Genomic DNA, 26,019 nt, shown 5'->3' on the forward strand with positions numbered 1-26,019 from the left:
TTTGACCGATATTTCCACATCCAATACACATTTTACAACATTTTTCAAACAAAATTAAACAGTCGCTAAGGCTGTATATTGGTAGATCCTGGCTCAAAAGTTTTCCAAAAAACACAAAACTAAAATCTTATATCAAAGATAAATAGATTTCGCTGGCCACCTGAGTTGTCAGCTTTGACTCCTTCGACTTTTTGTGTGCTTATTTTAACAACAAAGTGAACTCTCAGCCATTCGCGGACCATTAATAAGCCGAACATCCGTACTAAAGGCATCCGATATACATATGTATACCTATTTGAACAAGTAATTGCAAAATCGAAATATTATTTGAAAATTCAACAGAAACTTATATTTTCCTATAGCCACTTAATTTATATTATGTTGAAAAGCAGTACAAATAAATTGTAAGCAAATAATATAAATGACTGATTTTTCGTATACCAAGCAAAAAACTGAAACACCCTGTATACACACACTCAACCTACGTTCAAACTCATGTCTTCCTCTCTGCCTTCCTTAAGCATTTTCTCATAGTCTCACAGTCTTTCTTTGCTTTGAATTCCTTTGCAATTTGCATTAAAATCTCCTCGCTCATTCTGCAATTGAAGCCTTCTTGGCTTTTCAACGTTGAAGATTAAATTTTGTTGCATTCACTTTTATTGTTTGTCGAATCGAGTTCTTTCCTTTGCTGGCATAAATTGGATGAATATTTTTCATTTCGATTTTTAATCCGATTTGCTTTAAGTTGTTGGAATTTCTCTTTAAAAAGTATTATTATTGTCATATTTTCATTTACGAAATTAATTTATTTCCAGAAAATATAAATTTTAGAAATGTATTTATTTATATTTATTTATTTTATTTTATTTTTTTTTTATAAAATAACCAAAATTTTGTTTTGAGTAGGACAACAAAATGTGGCAAGCAAGCAAAATCTCTCATGGCGCACGCAACATTTGTAATTTCATATAACTGTAGTTAGACGAAACGAGTTTCAGCAAATTTTATTTACATTGATTAGTTTAGCTACTGAACTGGCAGTTAATCGGTTTATTGAAGCTTCTCATCATATCAGATGCATCAAAGCTTTTTCATGTATTTGTTGGAAAAATTTAATTCATTGGAATTTCAGTTTTAAAACTTAAAATGGACAGTTAGTTATTTGTATGGAATTTCAATTTTGCAATTTTAATTAACAGAACCTAAAATAGAAAGTGAGATATTTATAGAACATATGTGGAACTCAAATGCACTTAATCAACTTTCTTGAAATTTTCCAATTTTAATTGACATTTTGCAATTCATTTCAAACACGCTTCAGTTTACCAGTTTCAACCTAAGTAACGTACGGAAGTAAGCAAGTTGAGTTTTGTCTACTTTTTAGAGTGTAGGCTGATAGAGTAAAGTTACTTCGGTAATTCTTTGACCACCAGTAAGGGCGCTATGAAATAAAATGTTGAGAAATGTAGGAAACAAAATTATAAAAATTGCCTATATTTAGGGTTTGGCGAAAATATAGTGCAGAGTTCACGATCGACTTGAAACTTTTACAAATAATGTTGTAATAAAAATTATGGCAGCCATTTGATAAGTTTCGAAGGAGTCCGTTACACTTAAAAATATCTTTCGACTTTTTCCTTATTTTTTTGGATTCCGAATACATTATCTACATATATTTTATAATACCATGAGATAGTGTGCTCAGACTTTTTACTGAATTTCACCCTTCTCACATAATTTTTACTCTTTAATCATGGTTTTGTATAAAAGTCTGGAAATATAAGGCAACAAAAATTGTGGCTTATAAATATGAAGAAAGAAAACTAGCTGACAATTTATACCCATTTTTATTGCTCAAAAAGATTTAAGTAAGATCTTTAAGTTGATATCGCAATTTATTTGTAATAAACTCTTTATTAGTTATTTATATAAAAAAACAAAAATTCGTCATAGCTGCCAGAAAATATTAATTTCAAATCTAAACCCACCATCACATACTCAGTCACTGTTTATTTAATTGCCGAAACAATTAATTAAAACTTACCAAAACTCTTCAGCTGCTAATGCGAATATGTATATTTCGCATGCCATTAATTTTGATTTGTACGCCAGCCAAGTTTAAGCCCAACACTTGTGTGAAAAGAGCTACTACCTTGTGTGTGCAAAAACAAGTACATACTACTTAATAATTTACCACGATTACATGAGGTTAAGTTTAACACCATGTTCAGACCGACACTTAATCACAAGATTTCGGCAGTTGAGTAGTTTATCTAAAAAACCTTATAAATTTAACAAGATTTCGCCATACAAAAATGACAGTTCTTAATTTCGTCTCCGAGGTGATCGACTAAGCTCGACATGCTAAACATTTATTAGAATATGTATATGTATTTTTATATATATAATATATATCTTTTCATTCTTGGAACCCATTTTCAGTCGATAGAAGAGACTAAAACATATTCGTTGAAAGAGCTGAAAAAGTGCTTATGAAAAGTGTTTCGAGGACTGGAAAAATCGTTGGCATAACATCTGGTGGGAATTAATTTGAAGGAAAGAAAGTAAATATTGATAAATAATTAAATCTTATGCGTTTTATTTACGATTTCCGGGTACTTTTTTGTCATAACATATATATATATATATTTACTTTCTTTCCTTCAAATTAATTCCCACCAGATGTTATGCCAACGACTTTTCCAGTCCTCGAAACACTTTTCATAAGCACTTTTTCAGCTCTTTCAACGAATATGGTTTCATCACTTCTATCGACTGAAAATGGGTTCCAGGAATGAAAATTTCAGTTCGGGGAACAAGAAAAAATTATACGGAGTGAAATCTGATACGACGGTTGATCGATGCATTTTTATACTCTCGCAACAATGTTGCTAACGAGAGTATTATAGTTTTGTTCACATAACGGTTGTTTGTAAGTCCTAAAACTAAAAGAGTCAGATATAGGGTTATATATACCAAAGCGACGAGTAGAGTCGAAATCCGGATGTCTGTCTGTCCGTCCCTCCGTCCGTCCGTGCAAGCTGTAACTTGAGTAAAAATTGAGATATCATGATGAAACTTGGTAACGTATTCCTTGGCTCCATAAGAAGGTTAAGTTCGAAGATGGGCAAAATCGGCCAACTGCCACGCCCACAAAATGGCGAAAACAGAAAACCTATAAAGTGTCATAACTAAGCCATAAAGATATTAAAGTGAAATTTGGCAAAAGGATCGCAAATTTGGACGCAAATGTTTTGGAAAAGTGGGCGTGGCCCCGCCCCTACTAAGTTTTTTGTACATATCTCGGAAACTACTATAGCTATGTCAACCAAACTCTACAGAGCCGTTTTTTTCAGGCATTTCCATACACAGTTCAAAAATGGAAGAAATCGGATAATAACCAAGCCCACCTCCCATACAAAGGTTATGTTGAAAATCACTAAAAGTGCGTTAACCGACTAATAAAAAACGTCAGAAACACTAAATTTTACGGAAGAAGTGGCAGAAGGAAGCTGCACCCAGGCTTTTTTAAAAATTGAAAATGGGCTGCGCCCACTTATGGACCAAAACCATATCTCAGGAACTACTAGACCGGGTTCAATGAAATTCGGTATATAATATTTTCTTAACACCCTGATGACATGTACGAAATATGGGTGAAATCGGTTAACAACCACGCCTTCTTCCAATATAAAGCTATTTTGAATTCCATCTGATGCCTTCTCTGTATAACACGAGTATAAACATTAGGAACCAATGATGATAGCGGAATAAAACTTTACAAAAATACGGTATTTGAAAAATATTTAAATGACGGATAATGAAATCTCGATTATCACTTTACCATGCGAGAGTATAAAATGTTCGACACCCGAACTTAGCCCTTTTACTTGTTTGCTTTAAATTCAGTCACAATCGTGGCTAGATTTGTTCTTCCACAAATCCAGCCGTTTTCGACAGATGTTCTCACGCAAACGTCTCAAGTCAGCCATATAGAATCCATATTGTCCGTCTCTCCCTCCTGAACAAATTCATGATGCACTAAACCATGAATATCGAAAAACACAATGACCTTGTTTTTGAACGACTTTGACATGGTTTTTTTAGTTTCGGCTCGTTTGATCCCTCCACACTGAGGATTTTTAACTTTTTTGCACGTCAAACTCATATATCCATGCCTCAGCGACAGTTATAATGCTCTCCATCCCTCATACTCCTTTTGAAAAAAAATTTAGCTTTTTTCGGACGAGTCGAACAGAAACGCGTTTCATACCCAAAATATCCACCGAAATTCGAACGGGCTCGGAAGAGATGCCAAGCTTTCTTGCCAGCTCTCTAGCACGATTTTCAAGCACCATGTCATTCACTTTTTTAATATTTTCATCAGTTGAACAGGTCGAAGGTCGTCCAGAATGAGATATGTAACGACCTCTCGACCGTCTCTAAAGGCTTTGTACCACTCGTAGGCTTGTATTTTTGATAATACTGAATCACCGTTAGCCTGTTGCAACGATTCCGTACACGAAATTTGGTTAGAAATACAAAATTAGACAAATTCTTTGTTTTTTGACTTCGACGTTTCTTTCTCGTTGTTGCAAACTTTGTGGCAAACTTAATATATCCTCTTCTGAACATAGAGACGAGTCAGAATAGGGAATTAAGGAATTACTGCTGAATGCCAAAATTATTATTTAGCTTTACTAATTACAATTTACTACAAACGAAGTTATTAGCAACGATATCATAGGATTATCGAGAAAAGATTTCCTTAGCAGATCGCCTTGGATCGCCCGTAAGACAACCTAAGTTTTTTTAGTTGCTCAGCCTCTTTTAAGCTATCCATCTAAATTACAAATGTCTCTAAATTCGCGGAATATAACATGCCCATCGAACTAATTAAAACCATAAGGGATATTCTAGACTAGAAATAAAAAAAATGTTTATTTTTTCTTATACAGTTTTAAGACTTAAATATTCAAGAATATGTCGGCAAGACGGGTTTTCAAAACTTGCTGCCCTGGCATCCTTTAAACATGTTTTCGTCGAAAATGTCTCTTTCAAAACGTTGCCAAATCGTTGGTTCAAGGTTCTACTGCACTAATTTACCTGACATTTTTAGTGAAACCTTCTTATAGACTTGTCTAAGTTTGGAACTAGTCCCCAAAATTTCTTACTAAAAAAATTGTCAACAAAAAAAAGTAGTATATTTAGTAGTCCGTCTGTCCGTCCGTGGAACTAGTCATATCCCAAAATTTCAGTTTTTACTAAAAAATTCGAATCAACAAAAAAGTAGTATATTTTTTTCAGGCAATCGCCAATTTTCTCTTTTATAGTTTCAGATTGCTACGGGATATTTTTTCAAATTTTTAACCTGTTTTTATTTTGTAATTTTTGTTATTCTTTTTGATATCAACAAATAACTATTAGGAAATTGGATAGTAAAAATATTGGCTTTTGTACGACACTTCAATGATTCAAGTCTCTAGAATGTAGATTTTTATCTCTTGTTTTACAGCTCAAGTAACTCCAACAAGCATTAAATCATGAAACGTCTCACATTTGCCTATCCTCCATTCCAATTTTTTTCATTAAGAATAACTTGTAGTTTTTTCGTCAAAAAAATATAATAGTGAATTCTAAGATCAGTCGAAAGCTTATATAAACAAGAATTCTTCCAAAGCATGAGCAAAAGTGGTCTTCGATGAACATCTGCTTACTGAAAGAAAATATATATTTATATTTTATTTCGAGAGCAGAAAATATTTACAATTCTCACAAGGTTTGAATAAATTAAATGATCGAGATCCAAACAAATTTATATGTGAACGCTTCGAATTCCTCTTTAATTACAATAGGATTTCGTAAATGGTAACAAATGTGGGGTTTTGTTTGAAACTCTCAGCTATGTATTCTACATTTTTCTGTTTTATACTTGCTGTGGACAAAAATGGCCTCTACAAGAAATTCTGAATTGCGTCTTAGTGCAATCAGGAATCTCCTCTACTTATTACATTACCAGAAATATTGTTCAGAATGCCTCCTACCATTTTCTGATGCGAAGCAGTTTGTCAAAAAGAAAAAATTCCAATCAGTGCTCGGCCACTAAACGGCCATCGAATTTGTTAAGCACTCAAATGCAAGTTTTGAGTTTCGGCAAACACTTCCACTGAACAAATTGAAATCGAACATACATCTTCGGACAACAAGCGTAACCATTTCTGTCGAAATCCACAGCAAGCTTCAAAGCAATCCAATCAAAATCAATTGCCTTGGTCGACGACAAGGTTGGCGATTCCAGCGCAGTTGTTGTTGTTGCTGGCCTAATAGCAATCACGCTTTGTTGATATTTGTTGATAGTGAATCACTTGTGGTTTTTGCTATTTTTGCTGGTGTTTTAGCGATTGTTTCTAAGTTCTTACAATTGATTGACTACTTGTTGTTTCAAGCAAGTACAACAACAACATCGTTTGAATTAGCAATTTGCGACTGTTGCTATACACTTCAGCCTGCCAACATCTTTTCGGATGTGTTTACATTTTCCAGTTTGGTGTACTTTTTTCGAGAACGTTCTCTCTCTTCTTCTGCTTTTCTTACTTCTAGTCGTGGCTGCATTTTTTCGCTTATTTCGAGTATTACATTTTTTTCGTTTTTTCGAAATCAGCCGCCACTTGGCTAATGGATTCGTTTGTTTTCATTGGCGGCGCTAATGGTTGGAACAGTAAAAAACCAACAACAAAACGGCAAGCGCAAGTAAATACACATGTTGTTTACCGTAAACTTGCTCATACACTTCGGCCGTCTTCTGTCCATCACTCCGCGGAAGTGATTTATTATGTAAATATTTATGCATTTCAGTTACAATTCACTTTAATTTCTTAATGAGTTTTGCGAGCGAAAAAGCTTTAAAATATTTTTCTTCACTTTTTACTCATGGAACTTTAGCGAAACATCTTAATATAGACTTATGTAAAATTTCACAACTTCCCTTAATAAAGACTGCTGTCATATGCACTTCGCTCAATGAGTTGATAGATTTGTATAGTATATTGAGTTTTCTGAAGTATTTATAAAAAGAAAAAAATAACGTTAACTTCGGTTGCACCGATGCTATATGTAATACCCTTCACAAATACAAAATATGACTTACAAGAACTTGATTCCGATCATTCAGTTTGTATGGCAGCTTTATGCTATAGTGATCCAATATTGTCAGTTCAGACAAACCAGCATCTTATTGAGGCAAAACGTAGAGATGGACACGGCTAAATTAACTCAGCTCGTCATGCTGAACATATGTAATATATGGGAACTCCAACGATTTCTTCTAAATGATACAAAATTCGTACCACGCACCCTTTTAAGGGTATAATTATCGGATAAAAAAATTTGTTATACACCTCAGCAAGGGTATTTGCAGATCTGTACCTTAAAAATTATGTTATTAATGAAATTTCATTTAAGCGCTAAGCCCACTTCCTTGCACACAGTAACGCTATTCCTTTAGCCTCAGAGACCTATTTTCCCTCTTTCTCTCTCTATCATAAATATGCTAATTGTTTGTAGTTATATTCACCACAGGAGCGTTAAGGGGTTACATGGGTTTGTTTTTTATAAAAAAAATACGTTTTCTCAACAATTTTTTACCCTTATAAAAAATTAATATTCACTATTGACAAAGAAATTCTGAAATTTTTTGAAAAAAAAAATTTTAAACTCGGCCATTTCCGGTGACCTTCCGGAAAATATATGCGCCCGCGTTGGCAGGATAACTCCTTACAGGATCATCTAAAGTGAAAGAAAAATACATGTTTTAGTTAAAACCTTCACTTAGAACTTGGACGAAGGAAAAAATGAAAATTGGATTTTTGCCAGAAAAAAATCTGTCGTCCAAGGTTTTAAGAATTCTATCTGAAAGAACTGTGTGAAGTTTCATGAAGATTGGTTGAGTAGTTCTCGAGAAATCTTGCCTACCGACTTCAAAAACATAGTTTTGAGTAAAGCGTGTTTAAAGACAAGTTCTCAAGGCTGTATCTCGGAAACTATTACTCGGATCAACTTGAAAATTTAGGACAATATTCTAGAGGTGTGTAATTTAATAACAGAATAAAAAATCTTGAAACCTGTACACCCATGTAACGCCGTAAACTATCGAGAGAGCAGTCGTAATAAAATTTTTGTATGGTATAGTTAAAGCTAAGCTAAACCTTAACCGTAGATCCGTGATGGAACAGATTTTTTCTTCAGACTCTATAGAAAAGGGGAGACATTTTTAATTCTTCAACTTCTTAAACTTGTCGTCGTATGGCTCACATTTTATCCACCGAACGATTTGTTTACCGAATTCGACCATTAATTCGACCGTTTGCCGTCTTCCAGGTAGTTGATGTAAATTTCACAGCCAGGGATGTCTTCAACTTCTTCAAACTATATTATTCAGGTTAAGGCCATAATTGGGACTTGGTATCTGGTGTGTAGCAATCGACATTTAAATAGTGTTCACTTCCAGACCGCTGTGTCGTCTTACCAGGCATCGCTTGTTATACGAAGCGAAGAAACGAGACACCAATCTTGGAACCAGCTTCATATGAAGGATATAACACATCCGGTCTTTTGAAATATGTGCTATCTCAGCCGTCTCTTAAATTTCCCACACGAGATCCTGGACCTTTATTACGTTATTCTCCTTGATAGCCGGTACATGTTATAATATTTCTCTCGCTCAGTTATACGGATAATAGCACTTCCTACTAATCGGCCAAAGAAATCATAATCCTCACTGGCTGCACATTGAAGTTTGGAACAATTACAACAAGCGGAGTAGGTATTGAAGAAATTTTAATTTCTTTTCCGTTAAATAATTACGACACACTTTATAATGAACCTTCACTGGGAACACGATCAGAATTATTATACCCTGAACAGGGTATATTAAGTTTTTCACGAAGCTTGTAACACCGAGAAGGAAGCGTCGGAGACCCTATAAAGTATATATATAAATGATCGGTATGTTGGGCTGAGTCGATTTAGCCATGTCCGTCTGTCTGTCCGTCTGTCCGTCCGTCTGTATATCTACGAACTAGTCCCTCAGTTTTTAAAATGTCGTTTTGAAGTTTTGCAACCGTCATTTTCTCTTTAAGAAACTGCTTATTTGTCGGAACTGCCGATATCGGATTACTATAACATATAGCTGCCATACAAACCGATCGATCGGAATCAAGTTCTTGTATGGAAAACTTTCACATTTGACAATGTATCTTCACGAAATTTGGTATGAGTTATTGTTCATAGAAATAATGTAATATCGAAAGAAATTGTTCAGATTGGCTCACTATAGCATATAGCTGCCATACAAACCGAACGATCGGAATCAAGGGCTTGTATGGACAACTTTTGCATTTGACGTGATATCGCCACTAAATTTGACATGGATTACTGCTTGAGGTAATAATATAATCTCCGAAAAAATTGTTCAGATCGGATTACTACAGCATATAGCTTCCACTGTAACTGAACACATAGTTACTAAAGGAAATGCACCTGGAAGGGTATATTAGCTTCGGTGCAGCCGAAGTTAACGTTTTTTCTTGTTTTTGATGTTTATTCAAAATAGTTTGATTGGAATCCGGGAAGAATACATTTCATGATTCATAATAACGTTCAGTAAATTAAGCTAATTTTTGTTGCACTCTCTCCAACTATCCATTAGATCCATTTGCAGTTGGTTTTTATACCCAGAATACGGCATGGGCTCATAGAAGGGAACGTCAGTGTGAAGAGCTCAGTCGACTGTAAATACGCAAACTGTCAGTTCTTGACATATCGATATGAAATATTGCACCTGACCTTTTCTTTCCAAGAAACTGTTCAGTGAACTCACTCGGCGAAATTAACGACAAGAGTGAAGGAACTCGATGAAAAAATATTTATGTGGAGACCAGTCCGAACGTGTCGTACGGCGCAGGGGAATGAATGTAAGTGATAGAACTCGGCGAAATCAACGTCAAGAAGTGTGGCCGCAAGCCGATTTTCACCTTGCGCTGTAGCGCGCCGCATTTTCGCTCGTATCTCGGGAACGGTTCGTCCTACGGCCATGATCACATATACCATTTCGGTAGCAAATGACGTGGCAAATAACTTTTGTCTTATACATTTTGCCATGAGATGCGTATTTCAGGCGCTAGGTAGACAATTTCACGATTTTAGGCGAATTTCCGAAATTTCAAGGCCGGAGTTGGGGTTGAAGATGCAATCCGATCTCAAAACAAAAAGTTGCATTGGAATCAGAAAGTACTAAGGCAACTTTTCCGCACTATTAGAAATCCCGAGTCGAAAAAAGCCCGGAATCGACCCACCCTACTGTTCACTTATCGGAAATGTTGATATGGGACCTATATAGCATAAAGCTAACATAAAAACTGGCCGCTCAAAATTGAGAAACAATTTCAACTTATTTCATAAGCATTCCTTTTTCACCTTTTTACTGCACCTAAATTCAAATGTCACCAGCAACTTCATTATCACACAATTAGTTTAGGTTTCCGTGAAAGATTTTTGCCAAAACAAGCCACCACATTTTCACAGTTTGCACCCATTTCGCGTGTTTTGTAGCGTTGCATTTCATTAGCTATTTGTCCGGCTTTCAACGCTGCCATTTCAATGGCCATCACATGCAATTCGATTTGTTTGCCTGCTACTTGTCGCAACACTCACGCGAACAAGCACGCAAAAACAACAGCTGTTGCAACAAAAATAATGTTGCAATATTGATGTGATTTGATTTCGAAGTTCGTGCCATAACAACAAAAACAAAAATATGTTTTGCCATTTCGTTGCAGTTTTGTTGTTGACTACTTGCAACGCGATGTATATCGTTGTTTTTGTAAAATGTTGTTGTATAATATTGTTTGTTGTTTTAACTCTTTTTGTCGTTGCTTTTGTTCCTGTAACGACATTTTATTGTTTTTATAGCCGCTCAGTTGCCACTTGATTGGCACTTACATGTCGTCATGCCTCCGTGTTGCACGCTGCAAACGTGCAACACACACACACAGACACACTTATTCACCAGCAACATCACTTCGAATTAGAATTTCGATTGTGGGTATGTTTGCATTTTGGTTTGTGCATTTTTGTCACCATTGCGGTTACGTGACTACTACAACAACAAGAACAAAAGCAACAACAGCTGCGAAATACGATTTCCATTTGCCATTTATCGCCGAACATTTATACAAATTGGCAACTTAATGCGTTCGCAAATACCGCAGTGCAACATACCATTACGTTGTTGCCGCCACTCTGATTTCCGGTAATGCCACTACCGTTGGCTGCTGCAATTTAGTACCGTTAAATTGTATAAATTTCGTAACCAATTGAAAGTGCTCGTCGGGCAATTGAAAGCAATCGGCGTTTAGTGCGCAAAACAATAGCGTTGAGGGAATTGCGCTTTTGCAACAACAATACGAACAAGCTGAGCTTTGCAATTGTTGTAGCTAAGACATCTCATTAAAGTTCAAATAGCATATATAAATAACAAAAGCTCGCTCATGGCAATCATATAAATTGCATTCAGTGCAAAGTGCTGCAGCAAATTCTGAAAAGCACAGTGACAGCTACAATAACAATAAATTTTGGGTAGTGAGTGCAATTGGGTTAGATTGCTGTAACTGTTAATTTGTCCTGCAATCTTGTAATTTATGGGAAAATTTATTGGAATATAGTCATATAGTTTCCTAGTGGGCTATAATTCTAAGCGACTGCATTGCGTGTTCTTTTTTTATAGTAGGGAAAAGTATCGAAAGGTGGAGTTCGAAACTTTAATCCGTAAACCTAACTTACTCCAAACTCAAAACGCTCCCACGGAACCACCACATAAAGTATTACTTCTTAAGGGTGACAAGACACTTTACGTCTCTGCTATAGCATGAAGTTGCCGCTTCGCGTACAGCTTTTCACTCATCAGAGGACTAACACCTAAGTACAGTCAAATTTTCCACCATCAAACTACCACCTAGTGCAGTTTCTAACATTTCCCTTATGTTTAGAAACCGTGGACAATGGAAAAATAGCCTCTGAAGCACCTATGCCCGCTTAATATTTGGGTCAGGTGGAAATCCAGGTCCCCATGTTGTGTCGTTATCCACGAATGGATGTCAGGTATAAGTCTATGGGTCCACCGTCCTTTGGTGGAGGTTTGTCACCCTTGCTGTCATATAATTACGCTCTTCTTTCTCAACTCTATTTTTTTTCTGTAATTGGCGCTGATAGCTCATATAATCTCGCGGAATCGTCTCCCTGGATGCCTATGGGCGGCATGCTTGCTGTACTTCAGCTACTTCGCTGGATATGGTTAGGAAAGCACTTGTTATTCTTATTGCTGTGAATCTACCGCATTTATTGGTTTGGTTTACGTCTACGTTTATGTCTAGTGACTGTATTCATATTAGAGCATCATACGGTTGGCGACGGTTGGAGCGCACACAGCCTCTATTTGCCATCATTCTTGATAAGGCTTTGTAAATTTTCTTGGATTTCAGTATAGAGTCCAATATTACCCCTAAATACTTCAAGCGTGGCTGTCAAGTAATGACAAACTCTCCTATAGTGACAGTTATTTTTCCTCAATTTGCCTGGTGCTTATGAGCAATTCTTCTGTTTTGTGCTCAGCCAATTACAAACTAATGGAAGAAAACCATTGGCGCAGACAATTTATGCACTCATTACACTTATTTTGGAGGTCATGAAGTTGTTAGGTCGTCCGCGTATGCGATTAGCTTCACGTTTTTTGGTTGTTCTATTCTTAGCACCCCATCAAAGACGAGATTCAATAAAATAAGACCTAATACTGAACTTTAGGGTAATCCACTTAAAATAGAATAGCTCTTGGTGCCTTCGTTGGTGTCCAATCCTACACAGTCTCGACTCTCATTACCAACTTAGCAATCCAAACAGGAATAGATCATCGGAATAACAGCTATTAGCCGGATAAAATGTGAGTCAACAGGTGACAACTGATAGCATCTCTTTGAATTCGTAGCTAGTCTGGGGTTGCTGTCGTGCGGACAAAGAAATTTATCCCCGTGACCGAGTTGTTTACTTTCCAGTACTCACTTTTTGATCGCGTTCCATGGATCATAAGCGAAACTCTCACCTTTAGAACAGAGGTTTGCTTGGTTGGTTGAAGATTAGCCGCCTGACCGCAGCGAGCGCACTTAGACTATCATTAGGCTCATTGCGCTCCCAAATGGTAATCAATTAAGTATTACCCACTAACTCAGAAGATTTGTTAAATTACCTGATTTTTTTCCTGAAACATTTGAAGCCATGGAAGATATCCTGGGTTAACCGGCTGAAAGCAGAGCATTCGCAAAGATAATATTCCAGCTTCTAATTATCTTATGCATTCCGCCAATTCCACTTTACCAAGTTTCTGAAGGTGAGAATTTTGAGGTGGTATCCTCTGATGACCCCCATTTTGTTGCGGAGTTCTCTTTTCAATAAAAGTGAACGCTTTTCGGGCTATCTAACATCAGCACTAGCTTAAAGTACTTCTGCGACATGCACTGCGGTGCTAGAGTTCCAAGACCGGAGGTATCTTTCTAGAATGCATTGATTCAACAACTCTTGAAAAGCTGTATGGTCTAAGGTCTCTTAGGAAAATTTTATTACTGGCTCCCTACTAGTGGGCCGACTATTTTTGTTTCCTTCTATTCCTAAATAACGGCGAAGCCAGATAATTTTTACCGTGTTACCCACTAGCAGTCTAGTTATTGCCTACTTACTTAAATTAAGGGAGTGACGCTAAGTGTAGACTGAGTGTAGGCGCTATGTATAGCCTTAATTTCTGCTTGGATATTCACTAGAAGCTTAATTAACTCGCTGGTTAGAGCAGAACTCCACTTAGCGCCTTACACATGCAAACAACATTGATTAGGAGAATTATGGGGAAAAGATCTGGTCGATTATCTATACTGGTATCCATATATCCTGTAAATTGCGACCAATTTCAAGACGTATATTTCATATACGATTAATTTCTAACCCAGATGTCGAACCGATTCTTCCTCATAAAAAAATGCAACGCTGATTGCGAACGCTGTGAGAGTACATAAGGCCTAACTTATCTCGACAGCCTCGACCATGAACTAAAAGAAAATGACAGGATAGGTCTTCACAGGGAGAGCAGAAATTTCTTCAATTTTTTAATTATGGAACTTACGAAAATTTTTCTGTTTTTCTTTCTATCTCACATTCACTCTCTAAAGGTAAAATCAAAAGATGGGTCCTTACAAAGAAGAGTAGAAATGTCTTCGAATTTTTTTTATTATGGAACTTACGCATCTTTCTCTGTCTTTCTTCCTCATTCCCTCTATCATGTTCAATCTCTTTCTTTCTCGATCTCTCTGGCCATTTTGGGGAACCTGTCTTTATCTAAGCTTTTAAATAATTATCTAAGCATATATGTATAATAGTTAGTTTATATTACAGATGTTTTAAATAACATATTAAAGGAGAGAAAAAGAGGGATAGAGAGAAAGAGCGACAAACCACCTATTATTAATGAGAGAGAGGTAATTACCCATGGGATCTATAATTTGAAATTTCTCTCGTCCACCTTTTGACTGATAAAAGCGATAATTTGGATGATTCTGAAATTCTACAGGTAGTTTGTTGAGATTCTTCAAAGAATATGGCATGTTCAAATAAAGTGACACTTGGAGTTAAATCAGTTTCATTACGTTTACAGTTTTAATCAACGTTTTGGCGATTTAAAACATATTTCACGCGTGTTGCTTGCAATAAGCAATTTAATGTAGTGAAACTAATCACAACAGATCTTCATTTCATACTTCACTCTGCACCCTGTTCAGCATCTGCGCGCTCCTGTCAATTTCTCTAAACCAGCACACAATACCCGAAATTCAATTGAGCATCATTTAATAATAAAATCAACTTATTTACACAACAACAATAATAACAATATGAGTAAATGTGTTTGTTGTTATGTTGCTAAAGAGCATCTCGGCAGGCGCATATGCTTGTGACACCGTTGTGCGCGTGGCAACACTTTAAATTCAAGTAGAGCAACGGAAGTGAAGTCAACCGAAATGCCAGCAGAAAGTAGCAACTCATTTCCCGGAATCACAAACACGCACACATACAAGAATACTCATGATGATGAAAAACGTTATAATTTTGCTTGGCAATGCACGGCGGGTGAGCAGGCGGCAAGCAAGTGAAGAAGGCAAATATAACATAGCTACATATATATAAATAAGTGTGTATGTTTGTGGTGCACACGTGTATGTGGTGTGTGGCATACATTTGGGAGCGCATTGTGAGTTATTTGCATTTTGGCTATTCACGCAAATAGTGATTGAGTGCGGTGTGAGGATGTGTGTTTGTGAATGTGGGAAATTGTAGTAGAAAATCCAACGCATGTGGAACTAGTTCGGTCATGGTTGGGTACAAGATCGATGAATGCACATGCTTCTGAGAAACTAAATTGTCCAAGTCTAGAAATAGTGTAGTCCTGATCAATAGGTTACTTATTTTTTTACAGCGACATCTGGAATAATACTGCTATGTTCTTTATAATAGAGATTCAAAAAACGTTTCTGCAGAATTTTATGTACTGAAATCTATAGCCAATCCGTTAAATTTTTATATTTTATATTATTATTAACACAAGAAATAGAGTTGAAAATCCATTATATACAGATATTTTTATCTTGAGTTTTGTGGCATGCTTTTATAGTTTATAATCCTGAAAGCTTTTTAGGAACGTTTCGGTTAAGAATGACAAGATTGGTTAAGAATTCATTGCAAAATCAGCAAATTATTTAACTGTTCCGCTGATTAAGTGTGTCTAACTCTTGAACCTTTCGACTAAAGCAAAAACAGAACCCGGAATTAAAGCCAGTCTTGATACGGGCACCTCCTTTTCTTTCCGTCGAATATTCTACTACCAGCAAGTAACAAATACAGTATAACTTAAAAATCGTCTCCACATCTGCAGCACAAACTTCAAATTTTAACAAAGTAACTGTAAATTTAATTACTTAATATACCTTTAGGCGGAACATCATAATAGCATGTACCTTTGTAATACAGTTTTAGGCGGAAAATCATAATACCCTGTATTTGACAGTTTTCACAGAAGAATTTAAACAAAATTTTGTGTGAAGAATTGCATACATTTATCTTGCTTAAATTTCGTAGTCTTTTACTTAAAGACGTTTTCAACTAATGCTTTAGGAATTTTCTTTTTCAAAGCTTACCCTTAGCAGGTACTTCAAAATCAGCAAGTAATGTAAAAATTTCACCTCTTGTATGGACGATTTAAAAAGTTCAATTGAACTACTTTTTAATCAGGTCAGAAATCGAGTGTACCGGGAGTATTTGATCTCCTTAGTCTAACTAAATTTTGTCAATTAGAGTTTTAAATGAAGCTACCGCTGATATTTTGTAAATTCCTTCTCAATTTAGTGAATAAAATAGTCTAGTTGGAACCCAGAGCAAACAAATATCTGTTCTGCAGAACCCAAATCAATGTACCATATTAAATTATATAGTATGTATAAGAAATATCTATTATCTAAAAAAGTGTGTCTTCATTAAAAACGTATTCAACTTCTTTGACATTAATCGGATCTACTTTTGAAAAACTGACAGAAATTTTCTAGGAAATTAACATTGATGACTATTTCTGTGTACAAGGTATCTACAGAGTGCACGAGTGGTTACAGCGTTTTCAAAGTGGACGTGAGGATATACGGATAAATGACGATTAACATGTGGACCAATCAAAATCCGTGATCACCGGAAATTCCATCGAAACTGTGTGTGAATTCATCAAAAATCAGCCGAAATCATTATTGAAATTCATGGCAGTGGAATGGAATATCGCCAAAACATCGATTTATCGCATTTTGACCGAACATTTGGGCTTACGAAAGTTGTGCGCACGGTTTGTTCCGCACAAATTGACCGACGACCAAAAATTGCTCAGAATCCAACATTGGAAGAACGATTATTTGACCAAAAATCACATTCTAACCATTAACCACTCCCCGTATTCAGCTAATATGGCAACGTGCGACTTCTTCCTTTTCGGAAAAATGCATTTGCCCATGAAAGTAAAGCGTTATGCAGACGTGGAGGTCATTCAAAAGGCTTGCACTGGCATACTGGCGGCCATACCGGCCAAGGAGCTAAAACACTCGTTCGGCATACTTTTGGACCGTGCCTAAAGCTGTATAGGAGCAGAAAGAGACTATTTGGAATAAAATAAATTGATTTTGCCAAAAAAACAGGACTTAAATGTTTACTTTGGAACGCACCTTGTACATACGAAAATACCTCTTAGCATAAACATGATTTTTAAACGGATTTTGGCTCGTAAATACCTGTTTGCTTTCAAAACTCAAAACTTTTCTGGATTGCCGTATTACAAAGCTAATTAGTAGGTATATTTTTAAACGATGAATAGGGTATTTTATATCTTCAAGGAATTTGTCTGGATTATTGCCTTCAGCAGTGACGCAATATCAGTAGAAACTGTGGTCAGATCACCATACTACAAGTATATAGCTGATATGTGAAACACTTTTTCATTTGACAAGATATCTTCACCAAGTTTGGCATGAGTGATTATCTAAGACAGTGGTGCATTCTTCATAGTAATTGTTGAGATCGAGTCATATCTGTTATATATACAGATACCATACAAACTTACCAATCAAAATCAAGTTACTATAAAGAATCTTGCAAAAAAACTCGAGAGCGTTCAACGGGCGGTGCTCATCAGCATGTGTTGGGACTAAGATCCCCTCCAACTATGGCACTTAACGCCATTTTGCACATATTGGCCGTAGAGACTGTCCTAAGGTGTATGGCTGCGAAAGTTTCTATCAAGATCAGAGAGTCTGGGTTCCTAAAAGAACACGTGTTTGAACACACGGAAATTCCCACTCATTTTGACTTCATACCGCATCACTTGGATCATAGATTCACCAAACCGAACTCTGACGGCTCCTTCTCTGCCCATATACCGACAGAAGAGTTGTGAGTTGGATGAAGCCATTATAGTACAGGGGCAGTAAGCTTCTTTACAGATGGGTAAATGTTTGGGGTGAAGTTTGGCAGAGAGGCTTACTGTCAGGAGCTCTCTTTCCACTCCAGCTGCAGACTTCCTAACTATTTTAGTAGTATTAACCTAAGAAATCTTTTTTATTTGTAAAGGTATAACCGAAAGTCCAAAAATAATGAAAAGATTATATCTTTCGATGAGGAAATTTTCTTATAAACGGCTGGACCTTCAAAAAGAACCATCGATTGTTAATTTATATAAAATTCTGTATATGCACGTTATTTTTTGTTGTTTATTAAATAAAACGCATCTTCAGAAAAATTCACGAAAAAGACGATTTCTCTGATTTGCAAGTGGATGTAAGATGTAACTTCTTGAGCTGCCTTCACGTCCTACTTTCAATTTAAAGTATTTATTATATGAAATTCTAAGTCAAGAAATATGTTCACTATTAAATTGTAAAGCAACTCTGAACTCTTTTCGCATTCACTTTGAACTAGTGTTGGAGTGATTTTAAATAAAAATCAATCGAGTTTGTTTGCCTTGCTGGCGGCAAAAATATTTAAAATTTATATACAAACACATATACATACATACATATAAATTGTATATGTATGTTTAATCGCATGTCTGAATGAGTGCGCACATTTATTTGTTTGCATTTGCTTGTGAGCGCCTTTTAAGCACAAAAGCTCACGTTGAGCGGGTAAATTTATTCGGGTAAATTGATACGAAAATGCGTGTCACTGGCACAGACAACGGCGCCAATTGGCAAACACACACACACACAAACACCGACTGAAGTGTGCAAATAATAAGCAAACACTTTAAAGCGATTTATTTGCATTAGATGTATACGCAAGTGTATAAAATCCTCTACACAAAGTTTAACGAACTGCCCCTGACCTCGCATGTGCACATAGACATTTGACATTTGAGGCAAATTAAATCATCGAGTTGGGGTCGCCTACAATTAATACCAGTAAATTGCAAAACTTGTGTGGCTGACAAGATTGCTTAGGCTTTTTGCATACATCATGGCATTTGTGTGCTTTTAGGCGCACATATAACACGCTCAACTAGGTGACGACTGAAGCTGCGTAATGAATTGCAAAAAGCCTATTACGGAGCATAAATTTTCAAGATATTTCATAACTGCAAACGTTTTAATAAAAGGATTGAATATGGCTGCAGCGCCTACAGGTATGCAACTGCAGATTAAATGACGCATGAAGCATAAAGCGTGGAGCAAACGGTTGCGCTTAATCAGATTTTCGCAGAAATGGTGGGATAACAAATTTGTTTGCCGTATAAATCAGTTTGAAAATCATTTTCAGCAAATCGATTCGAGTTGCCACTCAGCGTATACAATGTGTTGTTGTTTGCGCCAAGCATACGTATAGGCGGACTTAATAATTGCGTTACGTAAAACAGGCTGTAGTATGCATTTTAATTAAACAAATTGCTCCGCCACGCTTATGCGCCTGTGTGTATGTAATGTATAGTTTGCAATGTGCGAAAAACAAATCCGCAATGTTTTCAAGTGAAATTATGCACACTTCCTAGTAAATACAGTTATATATTAATATGTATATGCTTATTTTGTACTATTTTATAATTCAAATCAGTGAAATAGCTTCCATTGGCATATATTATTTGACACCTAAAAGCATATACACTCGTATGCATACCTATAGTATAGTTTCGGGCGCTTCTACCGCACTTATGCGTATTTATTTATTTATATCCACAAATTGAGAGATTTTCATTTACGCAAATAAATGAATATGAATTTCTTCTACGGAGTAAATACTTTGACATACAGGCAGCCATACGTAAACCTACAAAATGGTCATAAATTCATTGGAATTTTCAATTCCGCATACAATGTGTAAATATTTATGTATAACAGTTATTTTGTACGTTCGCACGTAAGTCTGTTATATAAATACCAAGTTGTTTGTTTTTGTTTCTTTATGCGCAATTCATAACGAAGCGAAACTGCATAAATTTAAGTGGCAATTGTTGATTTCGTTTTAAACATATAACGCATGCCTTAAGCCTTGTGTGCAAAATAAAATATTAGTTTGACTACTAACATACAAGAATTTTTCAATGCTTTTCCTTAATATAACCAGAAATTTATAGTATGCTTGTCTACTAATAGTAGCATACATTTAGGAGCGAAACTTTTGGTTTCAAAGTTTAACAATTTCACCAAATTTTGAGGTAACTATTAAATGTTCACTAGAAGTAAAATATTCGATGTACTTGCTGTTTTTTGTTATCAAAAGTGAGTTGTAAGTCTAAGTAGTGAAGCCAAGCCAAAAGAGATTAGACCACTCACTATATGTATTGACTTACGCAAAGTTCAGATCGAAGGTAATTTCAAAGTACACCATTTCAGTGGACGAGATTGCCTGAAGGGGCACCCAACTATCACTGAGGATCGCAATACGTTTCCCGTTATAGTTTCTCTAGAATAATTCCTGCCTATTTGCTAATGATGTAGACATGAACTTGAAAAATGCTTAGAAACCTGCCCATGGGTACTGACAGTTTGGTGTGGTACCACTATGCTGGCCCCGATTCCATCTGCCCTTATCGAGCCGTCTGTGTACTATTACAAAGTGCTCCTGCGAAGGTACTCCTCAAGTATGAAGTTCTCTTATTTGCTTTTATTGCGCATTGAAGTCATTTTTAAAATAATTATCTTGGTAATTTTTTCTTTTAAGGTCACCAACCCATGTAGTCTTCACAATCAGTGAACTTCGCTAAAACGAACTTCTGCTTACATCTTTACACTACAAATTAAAGTAAGTGCAACAAGCTTTTAAGGTCACCAACCCCTGTCATCGTCACAATTAGTGAACTGCGCTAAAGCGAGGACTTTAGCTTCTTTAGAGACAGAATCTAAAAGCATTTTGCCAACTCGTATATTTCCACACTCTTAAATCGAGTAATATAACATGAAATTAAACGTATATATATAGGGAGTATACATATATTCATAGCACGTTAAAACACCGGAATCATACAACAGTGAAATCTGTAAATTTTTTTTTACTAAAGCATACCTTTAGGCGGAAAATTTTAATAATTAACGCTTGAACGCTTTCAGTCAGGAACTTTAACATAATTTCAAGTGACAAATCGTAAACATTAAACTTTTTGAAGCGCAGCCTTTCACTATAGATATACCGAAAAGAGAGTATATATAGTATGTAAACATACTTGTATATTAATATAATACAATACAAGCCTACAGTTATGCTACATTAACCTGTACAAGTATTGACTTTATTGTACAAATTTTCAATTTAATATTTCACTTGCAGGTCAATCTATAACAACGCCTCATTGACTTTCAACGCGTCCATGCTTACATACCATACATACAAGAAAATATTAAAATCACTTGAATGAATAAAGAACTTGCGAAGCTTTTAATAGCCAACAACAAGGCATACATTATTGAAGCGTAAAAGCATTAAAACTCAACTGACAGCTGTCAGCTGTCCATCGGCAGCAAATCAGTCAAGCGCAAAACCCTTAACGAAATTCAATACCACAAAAATGTGGTGGCAACGGCCAGCAACGACGACGGCGACGAATCGCATGACATTGATCATCTTCAGCAGCGCATTTTTGTTATTCAATTGCATGGAAATAGCAGGTGGGGCACCGGTGCGCATGACAGCTGAGGGCGGTGAAACGATTGAGCGCGACAAAGCAGAAGCGTTGACGACAATTTGGCCTGCCAGCAGTACAGTGACGCGCGTGATGAGTACTGCGGAAAAAGACAACATAAGTACTGTAACGCCGAGTCAGCAGTCGAGCGCGCAGCAAATGTCAACCGATAGGCGCACTGTAACGCCACGAAATATACGTAATACCACGCACACGTCAGCGGCATACAATGCAACCCACGTGCATGCAGCACTGACCGGTCAGCATACGCCACGCAGACTCACTTTTTATGAACACTGTTTGGGGAATCGCAATTCATTCCCCGATCTGACCACATTCATACTCTACTCGCTCGTTTGCGTTGTCGGCATCTTTGGTAATACGCTCGTCATTTACGTCGTGTTGCGTTTTTCAAAGATGCAGACTGTGACGAATATTTATTTACTCAATTTGGCGATCGCCGACGAATGCTTTCTGATCGGCATACCATTTTTATTGTATACCATGCGTATTTGTGGTTGGCGCTTCGGCGAATACATGTGTAAAGCTTATATGGTTAGCACTTCGATTACGCAATTCACCTCATCTATTTTTCTACTGATCATGTCTGCTGATCGCTACCTCGCAGTTTGTCATCCGATCACCTCGACGAAATACCGCACGCAACGCATCGCTAAGATTGTATCGGCTATAGCATGGCTCACTTCGGCTGCGCTTATGCTGCCGGTCATACTGTATGCGAGCACTGTTAGCCAAGATGATGGCGTGAATCTCACTTGTAATATAAAATGGCCTGAAACGTATAAAAGGCATTCGGCGACTACGTTCACGCTGTACATATTCTTTCTCGGCTTCGGCACGCCACTCAGTTTCATTTTATGTTTCTACTGTTTGGTCATACGTAAGCTGCATGCAGTTGGCTCAAAGCACAAGTCGAAAGAGAAGAAACGTTCGCACCGCAAAGTGACGCGCCTTGTGCTCACCGTCATCACTGTTTACGTATGCTGTTGGCTGCCATATTGGATATCACAGCTGGCGCTTATCAACTCTAATCCCATGGAAAGTCCACTCTCACGACTTGAAATACTCATTTTCCTACTGCTCTGCTGTCTGGTTTACTCCAACTCTGCTGTAAATCCGATACTCTATGCTTTTCTTAGTGACAACTTTCGCAAGAGCTTTTACAAAGCTTTCACTTGTGTGACTAAGCATGAAGTGAACGCTCAACTGCAGGCTGAGCCAAGTTTGTTGGCGAAGCAAAGCAACAGCAAACATCGGCAGAAGCGTCTGCTCAGCGCTAACGAAAATGAGCCACATTTTATAGCAACAACAAGCGCAAATAACAGTTCCTCGGTTACAACTTCTTCAACAACCATAGCGCCAGCGGGTGAGAAGGCGTCAGCCATGCTACTGGCAACTGCAACCGCGTCGACAGATGTAACCGCTGGCAGCGCTACTGCAACCCTGCAACCAAATGGACGCACAACGGTGCGCGCGGCGACACTTGAGGGTGAAGAGATGATACTAGTGCTTGATCATGAGCGTCCGATGTGCGCGCTGGTAGAGCGCGATGATGTGATCAGCAAGGTGCTGCAAACGGATTTGTAGACAGCGGTTTTATGCATATACTTTTAGGCGTTTTACACAAAACATAAAAATTACTAATCATATGATTGATCGTTACTAAAGTTTTATGTGGAAATAGATGTCAAAATATTGTTGTATTGTTTAAGATTTTTTACCTTTAAACAAAAACAGCACGTATATTTTCAAAAGTCAGTACTTTGGCACACATTCAATTAATTTTTGCTCAAATGTATGCTTCAAAATATAAACTAGGTACTTAGTTTCAGCCATTAGACCCGGTGGAAATTTCGTGAAACACATTTGTGGTACAAAATTATATTATTCTACTGCCGGCATGAGATTATAAATAATGTATTAATTATAAAAAATCATAAAAAATATAGTTTTGTATACCAATAACTTTTCCTAATAAAGTTACAAAAAACCAATATTAATCCAAACAGGATGTAAAGCAAATTACTAAAAATTTATATAACTCTAAAACAAAATTCATTGATATAAAATTTTTTTAATGTGTAATTTATTTATTTTAATTGTAACCCTAAAAGTATGCAATAACCAGTATCTACCACTAAACTTGCTGTAGAACTCAATTCATATATGTTGTTATTGTGATTATTTTTTATTTACAATCCTAAAAGTGGGCAGGATTTTTTCATTCTTTTTTTTGAGGGTGAGAGGTGGTAAAACCCCCTCCCCCTCTAAGGAACCGTCGCCCACCCTGGAACCGCGTTCGCATTATTCCCTCTCTAGTTTGGTACAGCAGTTTTCTCCACACTCAGATAGCTCTGCACCACAGCATTGACGTAGTCACGGATTCTAAAATTTTTTCTGAAGCGTCGATCATGTCCGCCCATAACGCGCTATGGAAGGCGTTTCGAACGCTTCAAATCGCCAAAAGAACTATTCGCTTGTATTTTGGGCATCTACGCTATGCGGCTTCTAAGTTTTCCATGACGCTGCGGATAGCGTCTATAGTTGTCCTTCCGAGTCTAAAACCGTTCTGCCCAAGAGAGAGTCCGCCAGCTTCATTGATAGCCGCCTCCAGTCCATGTTTATTTAGTCTTTCATAGAGCTTTACCGCTGTGTGTATAGTGGGCAGTACGCTGATGACAAGCTGGGATACCCTTTCCCTGTTGATTTCGTTGTTGTTTCTCGAGGTAGGTATTGTACAATGTTTTGAGAATTTCTGCTGGCATCCCGTCCAGTCTGGGCGATTTGTAAGTTTTGAGCTTGCCAGAGGCCAATTACAGTTTCTCGAGGGTGAACTGGGGGATTTCCGAAAGTCTTATAGCCGGTTCCGGTTTACTGACTTTTTTTCGTGCAAAACGAAAAACAAACAAAGGCAACATCATAAGACGAATATGTTAACACATAATGAAAGCATAAAATACTAGTTTCGAAACTTTCTCGTTAAAGCAACGATGCCCGATCATCAACATAAATCTACAAAATGTTCTGTCAATCTCCCAAATTTTTAAAGAAGACTGAAAGAATACAAAATTTTTCAAAAATTGTAAAATGTTATTGAATTCTAAAAATTATAAATTAATAAAAACGAAAACATCTGCAAATTCTTAAGAACATATAATAATCTTTAAATGTATATATGTATATTAATTAAGAAAAAAAGTAAAATATAAGATATAAAATAAAAAATTAAGTATGAAGTATAAAATATAAAATATAAAATATTAAACACAAAGTATAAAACACAAAATATAAAATAAAAAATAATATTTAAAATATTTAATATTTATATAAAAAAATATTAAACTTCAAAAACCAAAAACTTCTCGAATCTGCATCTGTCTTTATAACCGTCTACTCCCTAACACATAAACTTTGTAATTGAAAAATTTGCTGAAGAAAACTTTTTCGAATTTGATAAATGTTAACACAATAAAAATGTTGTAATAAAAAATATATTTTGAGTTTAAACGAGAAGATAATAGATGAAAAACCCGTAATTTATTGATAAAATTGTTGAAAAAAAGAATTTATTTTATTCAAACAAAGCATTTACGTACACTATTGGTGAAAAAATATACTATAAGATAAGAATAAACACATTTTTGGCCTTTATAAGAATGTAAAAAAATTGTATAAATAACTTTTAAGTTTTAATTTTAAGAAAGTTGTCCAAATTTTATGTATTCGAAATATATTAATATTATTATATAATAAATGTAGGAAAATATTAAAAATGTTTAAGTTTTTTATATACATTGGGTAAGTATTGACATATGTAAATAATGCAAACTTGTACAAAAGGCTGAGTAATTTTAAAAGAAAGCTAGCTTGAACTCGAATTCATAGAGTTACTACTTAGATTATGGTGAAAACTACAGACAGGACATTTTTAGCTAAGAAAGATAGAGAAACAAAAGAGAAAAAGCAAAAGTGAAAGAAAGCGAGGCTATTTTCTTATAAACAACTTATAAAAGGAACTTATAACTTTGCAAGTACTTGTGGCTTTCCAGTGATCGTTGTCGCTCAGAATGAGCAATTCAATGGTGATTAGTAAGAGGACTGGAAAGTACCAGCCACTTATAAAAAGGTGATAACACTGAAAAATACTGTTTTTGTTGGCAATATATATATTTCACGAGTCTTCAATATGGTAAGAATACACGGTACTTAGTTAATTC

General features: G+C 36.2%; 1 protein-coding gene across 3 annotated transcripts in view; it reads left to right on the top strand.

Moving 5' to 3' along the window:
* LOC126761723 (somatostatin receptor type 2-like) overlaps positions 1-25,479 on the top strand; it is a 52,982-nt gene extending 27,503 nt beyond the window's left edge. Inside the window, exons 2-3 of one of the 3 annotated variants that reach the window (XR_007667391.1) lie at positions 21,430-24,206; positions 24,338-25,479. Coding sequence is in view for 2 of the 3 variants with exons in the window: in XM_050478098.1 (XP_050334055.1) it covers positions 21,668-23,389 (1,722 nt within the window). In the remaining variant the exon portion in view is untranslated. Of the gene's footprint in view, positions 1-20,826; positions 20,908-21,429 lie in introns of all 3 variants that reach the window. The other 2 variants (XM_050478098.1, XM_050478097.1) reach the window with 2 other exon arrangements.
* Positions 25,480-26,019: the final 540 nt, after the last annotated feature.

This window comes from Bactrocera neohumeralis, chromosome 6, assembly GCF_024586455.1.
Source record: "Bactrocera neohumeralis isolate Rockhampton chromosome 6, APGP_CSIRO_Bneo_wtdbg2-racon-allhic-juicebox.fasta_v2, whole genome shotgun sequence".
NCBI classification, from domain to species: domain Eukaryota; kingdom Metazoa; phylum Arthropoda; class Insecta; order Diptera; family Tephritidae; genus Bactrocera; species Bactrocera neohumeralis.